Raw genomic sequence first — 17,778 nt, 5'->3', positions numbered from 1 at the left:
AGAAAACAGAGAAAAAAAACTATGAGGAAGGCGCAAGGAGTTTGCAAGTGGGGTTGAGAAGAAACCAAAGAATCCACGGAAGGGAAGGAACGTGTTGAGGCTCAGCGCCAGACGTACGCCTATATAAGAGTATGACAAAGGAAAATGCTGGTATCAGAGAAAGTGCCTCCCATGCGCAATATGTACAACCGAAAGGGAAAGAGAAAAGGAAGAAATCCTGCATGCAATCAAAATCAAAGCCTCGCAACATTATAAACGAGAAAACCTCCGCGCACTCCAAGCCCAACCTACACGCACTCTAAGACCCATATGACAGCTGTCATATAAATACGGTCGTTTTATATAGTAATCTGGGGTCTTTTCAATGTTTCAAACATCGCTCCCGCCAGAGTAAAAGTCGTAATACTTTTCGTGCCCCTGGTATTGTGAACCACCTCAAACTCGATATCGCCATCACAGCAGTCACACACACAGCCGTACAGTCTCGATGCCTGGAATCCCCCTCTCTTATTTCTCTAAATCGTTCAATACGATAGGGTTCTTACTATTGCCCGGCAAGTACTACCGTACGATCCACGGGATGGTGACTCTCGTAACTTCTACCAAAGTAGGGTAATGTTGCAATGTGGTGTTGCGGCGTGTCAAATCACTCAAAATCGCCAAGTTCGAAAAATATCACGAAATGTGATGTAATGTTTCGTGCATTGAAATAGGGTATTTTCACGGGTAAAAGTGGAGTTTTTGATGTTGGGTGTCATAGCCTATTATAGGGTGCCAGGGACCCTAACCCTTGGGACTTTGTGGGTCTTAGAGTGCGTGTAGGCTAACCTTAGAGTGCGCGGAGGTTTTCTCTTATAAACCCAATCCTCCAACCCCAGCACAGCACTCTCAAACGGCATCGCCTCCACCTCCAACTTGAGCTCAAACTCCAGTGCGTTCCTCCATTTGCTGGAGAAGTCTTTCCTTGCAATGGCTTCGATGAAGGCAAACCCCATCAAGGAATCAGTAACCGATTTGTTTTGGGGGGACAATGACATTGGCAAGAGGCGAGCGGACCAAGTGGAAATGTCCATGTCCTGGTTTAGTGTATGATGGGTGTGGGTGAGAAAGTGAAAGACCCCGATGGAGGCTAGTGTGCCTTTGCTTGGATATTGCGTTAGTATAAAGAGCGTGGTGGTCGTGCTGGCTGGTGGAAATTGGGCACTCACATGTTATGCCCAGGAGCACAAATACGAAACCGAAGCTGATGATAGGGAAGTGAAAGACTCCCAGGTTTGTTTGGGATTCGGTTTCTTGGTGGTTATTGGGAGTCTCTGCCGTCTTTGCCTTAAGGTTTTGCTCTTCGTAGTCGGGGTATTGTTCAAAGTGGCACCCGAGAAGGTGAAGGTCGCTTGTGGATATCATGGTTTCAGAGTTTGGTATTGGGTAGGAAGGAGGAAATGTTGAATGTTCAGTCTCCTTTGAGGATCAACGGAGTATCGAAAACAACTCGGTGGAATCTAACGTATGATGATGAGAAAGAAAAAGATGCGATGAAAATGCAGAAGACAAGAATACAGCAGCGCAAATACAGCAAAGAGTCAACAGCATGTTGATATATCAACAACAACAAACACTCACCTCCACCTTCAAGCGTCATCTCCCCATCTTCGGCTCCCTCACCAGCTCATCTCCACTGCATCAGTCGTGGCAGTCCAACGCTCTTCGCGATCAACGTAATGAGGTTTCTCGCCAATAGTCCAACACCAATCTCCGGTTGTTTGTCCCTAGTCTCTACGTAGCAGCAAGCCACTTCACCTTGCCGAGCCCCAGCTCAGCCCAAGCCACATCAGAATCTCAGCGCGCAGGGGCAGACGTAGCAAATACGTACTTGACCATGGTTGGTCAGTTTTCGGCAGCCAAATTGCGACCGCAAATTCGCAAAGTCCGTCATTGGGAATTTGCAGATACCAAGCGAACGGTTCAGCTTCGCCTAGGAGCGCCACACCCGTGCAAATCGGATCATCACTATCGGGAAGTCCATCCGCGAATTCCAATGCCCGGTTTGTCTTGGAATGTCAGGGAGCCCGGCAGCCCGGCCGGGTTCGACCGGGATTGCTGGCCAGGAAGTGAAACAAGTCAAGCAAGGCAAATCTGGGGTCGGATATGGACTTGATTTGAGGTAAAATTTACGGATTTGCTTGAAAAGCGGAGGGATTTGGCCGAGTCCCGGGGGCGACTTGCTTGGATTTGATTTGGGTAGATTTGACTTGTTTCGCTTCCTGCTAATGGCCTCGGGGGTATGTAGTTGTATTGGTGCTAGTGCGCTAACGGATAGTGGCGATACTAGAGAGTATGAGTGCTAAGCTTCCATCTTATTGACCCAAATTCCTCATCCTTCGACGAAACCCAGGATGGATGATATCGAAGCTTATGACACGCCCACAACAACCTCCCTCTTCCGGCCACCTCACACTCTCGTCTTTTAACATTCATCCAAAGACGCCCAGTCTTCCCAAAAGCTCCATACTGCAGCACCAGTTCCCCACCACTTATCACTCCCTCAGTCCCTCTTGACGTGAATATCAAGCTGGGCTTTATTAAGAGCGACAACCAGAGCAGCGGCGATTATGTTGATTTCATTTTCGAGTTCCTTCTTCGTGTCATCAAGATACTTCTTCGCCATCTTGAGGTCATTCTTTGCGTTCTTCAGGTCGCTTAAGACAGCCCTATGGTAGGCGCCTTTGTCCTCCTTCTTCTTTCGGCGGGCCCGCTTCCGCGAGCGCACCTGTAGGTCGACATTTTGCTTGGAGTAACCTTCCAAAATGCGGAGGAAAGTGTGGACAAGCTCGGTTGCGGCATCAAGGTTTTCGAAGCCTTGAGCGGGTTTCTCTCCCGAACTATTGCTTTTGCGCTCTGCAACAAAAAATCCCCGTCAGTTCAAGCTGCACGTTTCCAGTGCCGGGGGGCTGCTCACCTGAATCCGCAGTGGTAGCCGCCGTAGCGAAACGGTCCGCAGGGACAGGCCGCTCCAGTGATCTCAACTCCCACCAGTCCCACGATTTGAGGAAAAAGTGAGCTAGGAGCCCGACAAGGTTGACGACTTGCGCGCGAACTAGGGCCGAATCGCGGCCGTCTTCAACAGTCAATGCCCTCTTCCACAGAGGAACACAAAGCACCATGGAAGCCACCACGAGGAGTTCGAGGAGGAAGCCTGTAGTGATGTGGTCAGTCGCCAGAGCACGAAGACGATAGGCATCGGGGTTGGATACGAACGAATTCCAAGGACAAGGTCGAAAGCGATTGAAGACTCCATCGTTATGGAGTTGAAGGGATCGATGACGACGGCAACTGCGTTACTGAAGACTGGTGGAAGGCAGTTAGGATCTGTAACATAGGACGAGAGGGGAATCTGATGCGATGTTAAATGAAGGAGAAGGACGGACCGTTAACCACAGCTTGCACAGTTACAATCCTCTGCGTCAGATCCAGTCCAAAGCACTGAGGGTGGGACGAGCGAAGAGAGAAGGGAGAACAAAAACAACCTAAACTTGCCAGTCAGGAAATACGGGAAGGGTGTGTGCCTTCGAACGTCGGGTGCGCCGCGGTTTGGAGTTCCCACCGGGAACGGAGAAATTCCATCCGAGTGCAGATTGTTCCTTCGGTCGCAAAGCTCTGGAAAAGAGGAAGGAGCGATTCCTTACCGCGTGACTGACGCAACTCGCGACTGCCTCTCAGCCTAGAGGTACCGTGCCCTCGATTCCGGCGCGAAATCTTGAGGCGATGACCGCACAGGGGAACACTCAGACAAGAAGCAAAGCATGAGACCTGACCTTGGAAAAGAGCGGACGTCGAATCCCTAGAACACGATCTAATGAACCGACATTTCAGCCACAACTGCGTATTCCTCCTCTGAGAGACTTTCAAAGTTAGACTTAACATGTAAGTAGGCTCCTGGGAGAACTGGACCAAAAACGAAGACGTAACGAAAAAGCAAGAGCACATCAAACCCACATCATCCTTCAAAGACGCCCATTCTTCTTCACAACAATATACTGCAGCACCAGCTCCCCGTTACTTATATCCTTTCTATAACGAGGATCTTACGCTGCTTCCTCTACCAAACCCATTCCTCCTTCAATTCGAAAAAAATATCCATGTCAGCACAAGTACCGTCCATTCCGGACCGATAAGCATCGATGAAGCCAACACAAGGATGCAACCTATTATGATTTGGTCAGTTGGCAACTTTATCATACGTCAGGTGAGGTTGCAAACCAATTCCAGAGACGGTGTGGTATTCCAAGACCCATGTTTCCACTTGATCTTGTTCCATATGATGGCGGTCCGCTCGAGGCTCGGTTGTCTCTGCTTTGGAGCCATCGTTCATAGTCTCTGTATAGGTGGTCCCTCGAGGTATGTGACGGGACGGGGGCAGGCTATGCGCGTTCGAGGACTCCATGGCTTCAGAGTTGAAGGGATCGATGACAACGACAACTACTGAAGACCGGTGAATGACAGTTAGTCAACTGTAGCACAGGAAGACAGGCGGAAAATCTAATGCGACGTTGAGGGGAGAGAAGGAAGAGGAGAACAGGAGGAGATAGTAGTTGGGACATAGCCGAGACGCGAGAATGATGATTCCGCCTGATCTTTAGGCAGAACTTGTTTTCGGTCTCGTGCTTCAAATCCAGTCCTGGCAGTCCAGAGCACTGATTGCCGGACGATCGAAGGGAACGGAATACGGACGAAAAGCTGAAGGAGGCGGAGAAGGCGACCTCGAGGACACAAAATGTGGTTGACTCGGTGGTGGTTTAACGAAAGAAAGGAAAACGGAAACCAGGACAGCCTGGAAATGTCGGATGGAACTGAAGTCCGGGGCCAGGGCACGGAATTCCACCAACAGAGAATGCCATTTCCTATTACCGGCCTAGAAAAACCTGTCTTGAGTAGCAAAGCTTTTGACAAGAGGAAGGAGCGATCCCTTATCGCGTCACTGACGGAAGTCACGACGGTCTCCCAACCTAACCACAATTTCGATGCCAGATTCCGGTCTCGGGGCATAATCTCTGCATCCCGGGACACCGGGAGACAAGCAGACAAGAAGGAAAGGATCAAACGGATCAGATGGAGAACGAATGTCAATTGTCATTCACAAAGTCACCAAGCATGCCAGGTAGAACACTGAACCCGTATAAGTAGACACATGTTTGCATTTGCGTATGTATGTCCGGCAAGTCAAAACTCTCAACCCTTTTCTCTCCAAGAAAGTTACACCATTGCCACCGTTTACAAGTGACATAGAACTCCCCAAAGAGCTCCCCAATTCGAACAAAGGAACGTGAAGAACCGAAGAACCAAAACCATACAGAATGTGAAAGCGTAAAAAGCGTAAATGTCAGAACAAGATTCCAATTCCCAAAAATGCATAACACAAGACACAGTCGTGGTGAAGCGAACCAGGAAAAAGTAAAAGCGTCACCAAGCCATGTTCTTCATCCTCTCCAGTTTTCCGTGTTTTCGTCCGTTGAGCGGACACCAAAAAGCCCAAGACAAGGTGGCACAGCGACCTTGCCCAGCAGACATGTCAGTTGGGGACGTGCCATGAATGAGAGTAGAAGAAAAACTGAAGACATCGGGGCATAATCGTGATTAGCATAACATTGTATCCTGTAAGCCCCAACCCATCCCTTCAAGACACCAAACCGGCAAAAGCCCCATTCAAAGCTTTCCTTGTGTGCCAGCAACACTCTAAGCACCAATGCTGCGCTTCTGAGCAGTCAATACAAGCCTCGCCTTGCGCTGCTGACCGTCAACGGCCTCCGTCTTGGCGCCGCGGTTGCTGTTCTTCAACAGACTCGCAAAGCTGCCAGAGTCACGGCTGGCCGTCTCGTTATCGGAGCAGTTGGTGCTATCAACGCTCGTGCGGTTGGTCTTCTGGCGCGAGCTCGGGCGATCCGAGCCGATGGCGCCCCAGCTGCCAGTGCTAGTGCGCGAGCTAGGCAGGCTACACTCGGCATCGTCGTGGTCGAGCAGGATGCCGGATCCGCTACGGCCCGAGTCGCTATCGTTATCCGTCAAGGGTGTCTCCACCAGCTCGTCGGCGCTCTCGGAAATAGGGCTAATACTTCCAGAGGAGCGGGCCTCCTTGCGCCTCTCAAGACCGGCGCGCACAAGGTTGTGGATCGCCGAGCGGCGGGTGCGAGCGACAAAGTTCTTGCTACCCTCGTGCTTGGAGGTCGGCTTAGACTTGAGCTCATCCAGCGAGGGCGGGTTGCGCGGTTGACGGACGGGGTGCTCGCCAGCACGAGCCTGACCGGGCCCGTAACCGGCGGTCATAGGGGTCATCGGGAAGGTGGACGTCTTGGGACCGGCAGTCTTGGGAGGCTCCTCGTTGGTCGAGATGGACAGCTGGTTCTTGTTGCCGTTCGCAGTCGAGATGGTCTTCTTATAACCACGACGGAAGGCGTTAGCGCTCGGGGGAGGCAAAGGGTTGACAGCAGTCTCGACGGGCGACTCGAAGCGGCGAGGAGGCGAAGAGCTCCGCGAGTTCGACTTGCTGGCCTCGGCCGGGGGAGGAGGAGACACCTGCAAGCGGGGAGTGCCGACAGCCGGCTGCTGGACACCGCCGTAGCTGTTGAGGTTAAGCTGAGCAGTCTGGTTGGCGAGCTGGTTGGTGGCCTCGTAGAGCGTCTGCTGGCCAGTGGTAGGATCGTAGAGGGAGTACGCGCTCTGCTGCTGGGTAGCAGTCGGGGTCATCAAGGCCTGGAGCTGCTGGAGGTGCTGGATCTGAGCAGCCTGTTGGGCACGAGCCTGCTGAAGCGCCAGATACTGTTGCTGGAGACGCTGCTGTTGGAGTTGCTCCACCTGCTGCTGAACCTGTTGCTGCATCTGTTGCTGGTAAACAGCTGACTGGTGGTTGTGCTGTGAGGCCGGGGCCTGTCCCTGCATACGGTAACCCTGGGACTGGAGCTGCTGAGCAGCCGCCTGCAGGGCCTGCAGCTGCTGTTGCAACTGCTGCTGACGCTGAGCCAGAACGTGATTAGTGTACATGAGTTGAGCGTGCACGTTGGGATCAAGCTCTCCCTGAACCGAGTCATCCATCGAAAGCTGTGGGACCATAATCTGGTCGGTCGTGTACTGCTGCTGCTGTTGATAAGCGGCCACCTCAGCGTTGTAAAGAGCCTGCTGTTGCATGGCCTGCTGTTGAGCCTGGTGCATACCGCCATAGGTCGGCATGGACGTCTTAGGTCCGTTCAGGTAGCTGGCGCCGTCATACATGCCGGGAGTAATCGAGTTGTTGCGGCTGTTCCGGGCATGAGGGTTGACAGTGGGCGAGGCGGGACCGTTTCCAACCGAGAAGCTGGTAGCGGTAGCCGACTTGGGGGCGGTTCTCAAACCCGCCAGAAGGTGAGAGCGGCTGGTGCGCGGCGTAGGAATGCCGGTGTCGTTCTCGGGGATGGACTTGAAGTCGAAAGAGAGGGGCTTGATGTTCTGGCCGCCTCTCCTTGAGGCCAGACCAGAGGGCATGGCCTGCTGGTTGTACTGCATGTGCGCCATTTGTGATGATGATGGATGGATATTAGGAAGAATATACCGGTTGCTGCAAGAACGTGATCAAACGCTCTGATGTTGCGACCGCTCTATTTTCTCTCGAAGAATGCGGAAAACGATGTGAAGTCGAAGAAGCCTGTACCAAGACCCCAAACCGAAGATAATGCAATGGTGGTTGGTGTATAAAAACAGCTGATGATGATTGGGAATGTTCCAATTAAGAGATTGTCGAAAGACGGAGGTCGAAAGATTGTGCTGCTAGTGATGGAAGCCGAATGAGCGGACAGAGCGTTCAAAAGCCGGAGCGACGAACAGAAGAGGGAAAGAAGCGGTCGAGGGTCGACTGTTAGAAGACGGTCGTCGGTCGGCGGAGAGAGAAGGTAAAAAGACCTCGCGCGTTCGGTGGGATGGTGGATGGGAAAGAAGGACGGTGGGGTTGTTCGAGTTTCTATTGATGACTTGTCGAGAAGAGGAGTGAGGTGGCGAATTTGGTCGAACCGGTGCGAACCTTGAAGAGGTGCAGTACGGTGGTCAGGCAGAGTCGGTTCGGTTGAGACCGAAGACAGTGTGTGCAAGCCTGCACTTGACCGGGTCAGGAGACAACAACCTGAAGAGCTGCTAGCGGCAGTGGATGCTTGGCTGGCAGGCAGTGGTGTGGCTGTCGGGTTTAGTACCTCTAGCGGGGAGCGACGACGCGTGGAGAAGTCAAACCTTTGTTTCTCGGAATGGAGACAGACAAAGGAGGACAGAGCTGGCCAGAGCTACCTTTTCCACTTGTTCCAAAGGGACGGGAGCGTCTTGAACAACAATGAACAGGACTGATGATCCTTTTTCCTTCCACTCTCAAAGTGTGTGGCAGAAGCAGCAGCAGCTGACCGTGTGTGTGTAGTTGCTGTATCCGGGGGATCACGTCTCCACGATGACCCTAGTATACTGCTCTTTCCGAATCAAGGACAATCAATTGCCTTTGATGAATGTTGCTGCCAGAGATTATTGTGTGAACGACGGGTGTTCGTGGTGGTTGGAGTGCGAATGCGTTGCGGTGCGTTGCGTGTTGTCGAGAAAAAACCAATCGAGGCCGAGGTCGACGAGACGGAAAACGCGCGAGATAAAAATCGGTCGGTGATAACAAATAGCGTGTGCAGCCGAAGTAGAATACAAGGATTAAAAGGAATAACCTTTTTGCTGTTTGTTGTTGATGGGATCGATCTTTTTTCCTTTTGCCCAGCTAGGGGTTTGGTTGGATTTTGGATTTTGGGAGATTTCTGCAGTTGTGTGCGGTCTAGTGGGTGTGTGGTGTGGTGCGTGGTCGAGGAGGGAGGGTATCTCGAGAGAAAGCCGAAGCGACGAAGGCGCGTTGTTGGGGACGTCTCGGTGGAGATGGTCCTGTCAATTTTTTTCAATCAACGAGGAAGACGGACGGTTGAACACAGCGACGACGGTGCCACACTAGTAGAGAGAACAACTGAGAATGGAGAATGAACAACTTTGGGACAACGACGACGATGACGACAAACAGCGACGACGACCGACGTCTTGCACGAATGGAGAGGAAGAGGAAAGAGGAAGGGGGTTGTTGCCGGACGAGGCTAGGAAAAGGAAGGGCGATCTAGATGGCGATGGAAAAAGAGGAAAAAGAGAGAAAAGATGAAGTGTCTGAAGACTGGAAAGAGCCGAGAGAGACGGGAACAGAGTGGGAAGTCAAAATCAAGAGTGCAGTTGACCTGTCGGGCGGACAGGTGGTGGCCTGGCCCTAGCTCACACAGCGCATCGGGGCATTCAATCACCCAGCAGGGCATCACGTTGGGAAACAGGGACAGTGGTGTCAGATTCTAGGGTGGCATTCTGGCCAGATGTGGGCTAGATGCCAGAGTCCTAGCCACCTGATTTAACAGGTCTTGGCAAATATGGGTTACCCTCAGAACCCTCTATACTAGAGCGCTCAAATCAATCACATAGAATATACAGAATTAATCAATTACTAATAAATTTAATAATTAACAATCTAATATACAACATATTAATATAACGATTAGCATATTTAAATAATAAATAATAACCAGCTTATAATATCCCTCTCAAAACCTACTGAAACGAAAGAAAACGTCGCTTACCTTAAAAATAGCAACGACTAATCGCAATAAGAGCCTATATTCTTGTTATAGGGCTAGAGCCCAGGGGTTAAGCTTGGTTGTTGCCAAGCCAGCCGTATGCAGCTGGCCTGCGCTAAGGCCAATATACTCCCTCTGGTTAGCTAGACCTACCCGACCGCTTAGCCTGCCTGGCCCGTGCGCCGCACTTTAAAACCTTGTCTCAATTGTACTCTTTTGATATAGTCTTTCTTTTCTACTTTCTTTATTAAATATAGCATTTTAACTTTATACGACTGCTTGCTATATAACCCTCTTGTAAACCTATTATATTATATTTAACCCTCTTTTTAAAACGACTTTCGTTACTTCTATCGTTATTCTTTCATAAGTACGCCTAAAAGAGCTCCCTACCGTCGCTCTCGTTCCTTAGCGATAAACACCCTATTTATAATACTTTAGTAATTACTTCCTTAAATTGTCTAGTCGACGAATTCTTAGGAACGATAACGATAATTTACTTTTTCTATCGAATAATTAATTATTGAGATTACCTTTCTTAAAGCCTCCCCTTCTTTCAATTTGCCTCCCTATAAACCAGTATTTCCTTACTTCGAAAAATTTTTAGAGAGTAAAGAAAAGTTCGAAACCTAGGTTTTAAATGTATAGGTTAAACTCTATATAGATAGGCCCGCTATTAGCGATTTAGAAGCGTATTTTTATTATTTACTCGCTTACTTATTACTTACTATTAAGAAACCGTTCATTACGTTCGCTATTACTCCTCGGTCTCCCTATAAATTTATTAATAAATTACGTTTTATATATAGGGATCCTAATGTTATTAAATATTTTAGTTAAAGGCTTTACCGATTTCGTTAGAAGTTAGGCGAATTTATAGTAGTTTTTTTCGCCTGCTTTGAGGAAGTATTTTATTGTATTCGTATTAGTTCTTTGTTAGAAGTAGCCAAAATCAACTAATTAACTTCGGCCTTGAACTATAATTGGAAATAGCGTCTCTTAGATCGAACCGACGTACTTAAATAGTATTTTCAATTATTTGAGTACTTTTGACATCTTAACGGTAATATTTTTCTTTTAGCCTCCTCCTTTTTATTTTACCTCTTTAAAAATATAATAGTAGCTTGGTTAATTATAATAACGATAGTAATATTATGGATACTTCTATTAATATATTTATAATAAGGATTACGCGGTTAGAACCAATTGAGAAATAAAAGAATAAGTGGGAAAAGGAGGGTAAGTATACGAATTATAGGAGTAGTTCCTACTAGTTTAAATAATATAAATAAAAAACGAGGATAAATAACATTCGAATGCGACTTAATAGGGGCTTAGACGGCTATAATAACGATAATTAAGAGGAGGAACTTTTAAATGAACGAGGTTTTATTAAAGACGACTTTGATGATATGGGGGTAGAAGAGTATTATTATTGTTAGTTAGTTTATTAAAGTAGATTATTTATTAGTTAGATAGGTAAGTTATAAAGTAGTACCTTTCACTGGTTAATTATATTTGGTAGTACTTATTTATAATATAATTGATAGAGGGAATAGGTATTATATTTCGTAGGTATAGGAATTATTAAGGCTATTCCTTAGCGAAGGAATAAAAGGGTAGTTAATTATTAGTAGAAGAAATAGAGCGGTACGAAAAATTGGATAATAGCTTTAATTTTGATTATTTCCATTACGGATCGTTAATGTAATACGGTAAAAGAGAGCCCTAGATCTGGGTAAAGTTTAGAAATGTCCCTTAATTTAGTTTTAATACTAGGTTATAGCGTAATTCTATAAGAGTAGGCGATAGGCGTATCGTTACCGATTCGGGTAGGAAGTAGGTAGTTGTATAGCGTTTGTTTGGAGGTTTAGTGTAGATATTCTTTTTAGTATTGATTTTCCCCCGTTTAGAGAGGTATTTGGTTGGGTGCGGTTATATTGGATTTTAGTTATTTTCGTATAATTAGTTGCGATGTATTTTGTGGGGTGGGCTGCAGTGTTTGGTGTTGTTTTTAAAGGGGGAGTAGGGGGGTAATATTATAAGGTTAGAGCCTAGGGGTTAAGCTTGGCTATTGTTAAGCTAGCTATATATAGTTAGCTGGTGTTAAAGCTAATATACCCGCGTTGGTTGGCTGGACCTACCCGACCGCTTAGCCTACCTAGCCCGTGCGCCGTACCTTAAAACCTTATTTTAATTGTACTCTTTTAGTGTAGTCTTCCTTTCCTGCTTTCCTTGTCAAATATAGCATTTCAACCTTATACGACTGCTCGCTGTGCAACCCTCTTATAGACCCGTTACAATTCTAATCAAAATATATCCCTAATACCCTCAAAAACTAATTCCAAAGAAAAGCCCAGAAGCCTTCCGTACTAAAATAGCCTTATCCTAATTACTACCCCTTAATTAAGGAAGCAAAGACTCATATTAATAATATAAAGGCGGAATTCGTATATTTCGACGGCGGTATCAATACCCAACTCGTTATTTAAAAAACGGGACTAACCATAAAGAACCTATTAAATACCGCAACCGAAACAAAATCGTAATCGACGCCTTTATTATTAAAAACGACCTTATTAATAAATAATTTTATAAACTAAAAATCAACCTCTATTCTAATAATAAAAAAGATTAGAAAGAGTTTATAGTTGGCGATAAGGCCGTACGTACTGAAATAAAATTACTAATTAATTACGAACTATAAAATAGAGTTATAAAAGAAAATAGGATACCGACGAATAGTATTAAAACTTTAAATAAATAATAAACTATAAAGTAATCGATGACTAAATTTAAGTAAAAAAATTATGCTATAAAACTATCGCTATTTTTATAAAGGAACCTAAAAATTAAATTAATTAGCTATAGACCTATTTTACTATTATAAATAACGGATAAAGCAAAGGAATTAATATAATTCTCGTCGCGAATTTGTAATATTCTAACTTTATTAACGCAGTTAAGATCGTTTAACCTAAGTAATACAATAACGCTTATAAATTCGATAAAAAATAGCTGCTAATATTCTCAAATATATAGAAGTCTATAAAAATTTTAAATAATATAGTATTAATAGTACTCGTTACGAAGGTAAGATTTCTATTAGGACTATCGATTACTAAATAACTATCTAAAGAAAGCTAATAATTTATTCTTTTATTATTTAGATATTATTTATAATTAAATAGTTATCGAAATTATCCCCTTTTTATTTACTAAAGCTTCGTTTATAGCGTACCGTTATGAAATTAATTTATAGATATAACGACCTTTGAAATAACTAGTAAAAATATAGTATTAACGGCTCGGCTACCCAAATCCCTAAGTATTTAATTATTTATAAAACGTTAACGGAATGCGATTATACAATATACTTTTAATTAAATATAACGTATATAATATAGTAAAGATAAAATAATAAATTAATTGCGTTTCGAAAAACCGAAGTTACGGCCCAAGGAAAAAATTCGTTGTTAATTTCCTCAATTTTAAATTAAAATTTACAAGATTACGCTACTTTCTTTTAATTACCTATCGATAGTTAAGATTGATTTAGGACTACTACTTATCGAACTGAAAAACTATTATAATAACTAATATTCTAATTCGTTACATCCAAATATTTAAATATTGATATAAGATTAACGTTAAAACTGTCGAATATAATAATAAATTCATAAGTAATAACATTAAGGATAAATTCGCTAAGTATAATATAATTCTTAAGCCTTCTATTCCTAATACCTAAGTACAAAATAGAAGAGTAGAACGTTTAAGGGGTATAATTAAAGAGAAATACTATATAATATTATTAAATTCAAAAATACTAGAAGATTTATAGTTAAAAATTATTTACCTAACTATTTATCTTATTAATCGTTCCCTTCGTTATTTATATAATTAGAAATCCCTATTCGAACGATTCTATGCCTATATTGCAAACTAATATAATTAATAAAAACTACGCAAATTAAATTTAAGCTACTTTTAAATTTATAAGTATAAGGTATTTATTATAATAAGCGCCGCCTAAAGGAAGGAGTAAAAACTTTAAAAATATAACTTGAAAGTGTAGATCGGTTATTTCATCGATTATTTAACGACCTTAATTATTGTATATAAAATTCCTATACAAATTGGATTATTTAAATTAAGGATGTAATATTCAATGAAAATATTATTTACTACTTAAATATTAAAAAATTTAAAAACGACTTTAAAATTACTAATAGAGAGCTCGCCAACTTATTCAATAAATTAAACGAGCTTACCAATTAATCCTTAAGGATATTTAAACTATCCTATATCGAAGGCTATATACTATTAAATAACGTTAATAATAGTAATATTAAACCTCTCCTATTAAGTCTCTTCGGTTAAAATTAAGAGGATTATTAAAGGAATTAAGAAATCTCCTAAAATAAAAGTAATTAGCTATAAGAAGTACTAATTTAATAATCTACCAAAAATAAAATATTTATCGAATATATTATAAGTTTATATGTATCGATTCTATTTACTCTACTAACCATACTCTATACCGGCTATTTTATTAACCGAATAATCAACTAATATATTTATCATTAAGAACTATAGGAAGCCGCTTTCAATACTAATAAATTAACTTAATTAATAAATCAAATAAACGAAAAAATAATTATTAAGGCGGAAGTTAAATAATTAATTATAAAATATAATTGCTTTAATAGGGTATACTGACGTAATCTCCCCCTAATATCCAAAAAGTACTACAATTTTAATAACTACGTATTCGGCTAATATTTAAAAAAAACTAGAAGAAGCTTACTTCAAAAGCTATAAAAATATAAAAACGTAAATCGAAGTAAACGAAGATATTCTTTACTCTAAACGTAAGCAAATCCTTAATTATATATATGTTTAAACCTATAAATTCAATAAGAATAGAACATTCAATAAAATAAAAATAAAATTCGTTATAAAGAATAACTAATAGAAAAAGATAAAAATTAATACGTACGTATTTACCTTTACGGGCCGATTATTTTATACTATTATTACTCTTACTACTTACTTTAATTCTAAATTCATTTAATATAACGTAATTAACACTTTCGTAAATACCTACTTCAATAAAGAAATTTATATATATATACTACTAAAGTGTCGAATATTAAAGAAAATTCTTAAATTCATTAAGGTCCTATATAATCTCTAACGAACTCCTTTACTATAATAATAAAAACTAAATAGAATATTTAAATCGATAGGATTTGAAACGATCCCTAAAAATCCGTATATTATAAAAAATAAAAATTTTTATACTATATTACATCGATAATATCGTTTTTATATTTAATAAAAACAAATAAATAAAGTTAAAAAATATATAATAGAACTATAATTATAATATTACCTAATAAGAAGAAATAAATTCTAATAGTTTTTAAGTATTAAAATTATACGTAATCGAAATTAAAGAAAAATCTAATTATTTTAAAAGGATACATCGATAAAATTACTAAACTACTTAAGTCCCACTATCGACCAACCTTAATACTTATAAACTATAAGGAATTAATTCCCTTCGAAGGTATTACTAGCTACGTAAAAATATAAGGGTACTAAATTAACGTATGCTCTTTAGTATATACAATAATTAATATTCAATTAAATATTATATTTTTATTAAGTAAACTAAATAAATATAATTATAATCCTAACCTTACTCACTTAGCAATAAGCGAAAAGGCTATATAGTATTTAAAAATAATAAAAATATAAATATTCTACTTTAATAAGAGTAATAAATTCGAAATTACCTTTAATATTTCGTTTACTAATAATAAGAATAACTATAAAAGTTCCTAAAGATTTACAATTAAACTATATAATAATTTAATCTACTGGAGAATAATTAAATAGATTGCAGTTACTACGTTAATAATAGAAGTAAAATTATATGCAATCGAGAAGGTGACTAAAGAAACCCTTCTTTAAATCCGACTAATATCGATATTAGGAGTAAATTTACTAGAGGATCCTATTCTTACTCTATATTATAATAATTAGTAAACTATTAGGATATTTATACAAAAGACGCCTACCTTTAATATCAAGATAAAGTATATAAATATTTATAAATATTGATTAAAAGGAGAAATTCTCGAAAAAAAGATTCTTAATATCGAATATTTAGAAATAAAATTAATACTAGTAAATAGATTAATAAAAATACTAAGTATTTTAGAATATAAGAAATTTAGGGAGTTATTAGGGATAATTAAAGTATTATCGTAGGAAGATAGCAGAGGAAGAGATAATCCAATACCGGGAGAGGTAGATTTTAATAATCTAAATAAAATACTAAGTCTAGAGATATGAAACGACAAGAATAATGTACAAATAATTTCACTTTTAACCTTAAAGAAGAAAAAAGAAGTTTGTAAGTAAGGGGGTATATTAAATTCTAGGGTAGCATTCTGGCTAAATGTGGGCTAGATGCTAGAATCCTAACCACCTAATTTAACAGGTTTTAGCAAATATAGGTTACCCCCAGAACCCCCCATACCAAAGCGCTCGAATTAATTATACAGAACACATAGAATCAATCAATTACCAGTAAATCTGACAAGTGGACAGGCAAACCCGACAACCCGCCCAGCAAAAGCCGGGAACACGGGCCAGAATGAGAGACGAGCAGCAAGAGAGCAAGGGAGAAGCGTGCTGGCGGCGCAATCCGGGCGGGGCGCGACAAGAGGTGGAGTCAAAAAAGAGGGAAAAGGGAAAACAGTGTGGGCAAGCACTGGGTTAGCGAGAGCAGCAGGAGCCAAAGGAGCAACAACGATTGGCCAACTGCAGCAGGGGAAGCGGGGATATCACAAGGGTTAGCGGATAGCAGCCAGCGATGATTGAGCGAAAGCCAAAAGCCTGAAGAGGGTGAATGACAGGAGTGACTGCCACGAAGGGAAAACGAGCCTTTGGTCAGCCAATGAGAGGGCGCAATTACCACTCGATGCGAGATGAGGTAAGTGTCCGCTGAGGAGCAAGACTGCAGTCACCATCTCGTGATTATTTGATGTTAACAGATTCTGGTGGATCGATCCCCGCATAATGTTAGGCATACGAGGTCCGCTGTTAATGCTCCCTGTAACTGGTGGCTACAGCGGGCATGCATCACCAAAAGCCAGCTCACACTCAACCGGGCCAATCACATGTCCTGGACATCCTCGATCTGGGCAAATTATCCAATCAGAAGACAGAACCATAACATTCAAGTGGTCCCGCACCAGTGAGTCGAAACACGAACCCCTTGTCCGGAACTTCCCGTCCTGGCAATCCATCATCGGATTCAGGCTTGCCAGGTCAAGTTGTCAAGATGTTGATGGACTGTGTGATGCCGGTACTGAATGCGCTGTCATCCAATATCCAAAATAATCGGACGAAATAAGAGACGGTACATAGAAGCCTATCTCGACCTCGAATCCTTTGTTCAGACCCTGGGTGCTCCTTCCGCATGCCAACAGAGAAATCCTACCGCCCGTAGTTCAGGCACTTCCCGCTCCAATCCTGGGTCGTCACATTTACAAAGTTCTGTTCTTTTCGGTTGAAGAAAAAACGTGGCAAAAAATGCGACGAATTCGGCACCAGAACCCTTACAGCTCGCCGAGAACTCTCGTGTTGTGTCGGCATTGAAACCCAACCGTCAGATGCTCAACACTTAGATATCCTCTTTGAGAATATCGTACTCGGTTGGATTCACGAATCTGCAAGAGACATCTTCAAAGAGGTTCCCTGTCGATAACACTTGTGCTCCCTACCCCAAAGACGGGCGAGACACAACGTTGTCAAAAAGGAACTTTTGGAACGGACGGTTTACTTTGGCAGGGCTGAAGAAGCGACCACAAGGAAGACCACACACACCACTCCGACATGTGGACGACAGGTCGATGGCCCCTGTTCCTGGCTGCACGTTGACTTGAAAAGCACCACCGTTGATTCTTAACGTCTTCTCATAGGGCATGTTTACATCGAGGCTGCGAGGGCATTTTATGCTCTGATAAAGGCAAGTATAATGAAAACAAACACTGACACAAGTCTCTTCTCCCACCGAACCACCCAGCTGGAACTAGAACGACCCATCCACGTGGTT

The 17,778-nt window shown here is 42.5% G+C and overlaps 3 protein-coding genes across 3 annotated transcripts; all 3 read right to left on the bottom strand.

Annotated features, from left to right (window-relative positions):
• Positions 1–746: 746 nt before the first annotated feature.
• B0H65DRAFT_144303 (uncharacterized protein) lies at positions 747–1,534 on the bottom strand. Its single transcript, XM_062820980.1, has 2 exons — positions 1,209–1,534; positions 747–1,138 (listed from the first exon to the last, which is right to left on the bottom strand). The coding sequence occupies exons 1-2, from the start codon at positions 1,402–1,404 to the stop codon at positions 765–767; spliced, it is 570 nt and encodes a 189-aa protein (XP_062685376.1). The 5' UTR covers positions 1,405–1,534; the 3' UTR covers positions 747–764.
• Positions 1,535–2,340: 806 nt separating this feature from the next.
• Positions 2,341–3,309, bottom strand: B0H65DRAFT_144301 (uncharacterized protein). Its single transcript, XM_062820979.1, has 2 exons — positions 2,957–3,309; positions 2,341–2,895 (listed from the first exon to the last, which is right to left on the bottom strand). Exons 1-2 carry the CDS (start codon positions 3,159–3,161, stop codon positions 2,543–2,545), a joined length of 558 nt encoding a protein of 185 aa, XP_062685375.1. The 5' UTR covers positions 3,162–3,309; the 3' UTR covers positions 2,341–2,542.
• Positions 3,310–5,730: 2,421 nt separating this feature from the next.
• On the bottom strand, positions 5,731–7,539 carry B0H65DRAFT_547059 (uncharacterized protein; the record flags this gene model as incomplete). Its single annotated transcript, XM_062829485.1, has 1 exon — positions 5,731–7,539. One exon carries the CDS (start codon positions 7,537–7,539, stop codon positions 5,731–5,733), a length of 1,809 nt encoding a protein of 602 aa, XP_062685374.1.
• Positions 7,540–17,778: the final 10,239 nt, after the last annotated feature.

Source organism: Neurospora tetraspora (genome assembly GCF_033439725.1).
Source record: "Neurospora tetraspora strain CBS 560.94 chromosome Unknown B0H65scaffold_2, whole genome shotgun sequence".
NCBI classification, from domain to species: domain Eukaryota; kingdom Fungi; phylum Ascomycota; class Sordariomycetes; order Sordariales; family Sordariaceae; genus Neurospora; species Neurospora tetraspora.
Note: the sequence above shows the minus strand (reverse complement) of the source record. Positions and strands in the feature narration are given on the sequence as shown.

Bases quoted from the DNA above. Each gene is read 5' to 3' on its own strand.
- B0H65DRAFT_144303 (XM_062820980.1), bottom strand. From the start codon at position 1,404: ATGATATCCACAAGCGACCTTCACCTTCTCGGGTGCCACTTTGAACAA. The intron at 1,139-1,208 runs GTGAGTGCCCAA...ATCCAAGCAAAG, and splicing joins TGTGCTCCTGGGCATAACAT to GCACACTAGCCTCCATCGGG.
- B0H65DRAFT_144301 (XM_062820979.1), bottom strand. From the start codon at position 3,161: ATGGTGCTTTGTGTTCCTCTGTGGAAGAGGGCATTGACTGTTGAAGAC. The intron at 2,896-2,956 runs GTGAGCAGCCCC...TTTTTGTTGCAG, and splicing joins GGCTACCACTGCGGATTCAG to AGCGCAAAAGCAATAGTTCG.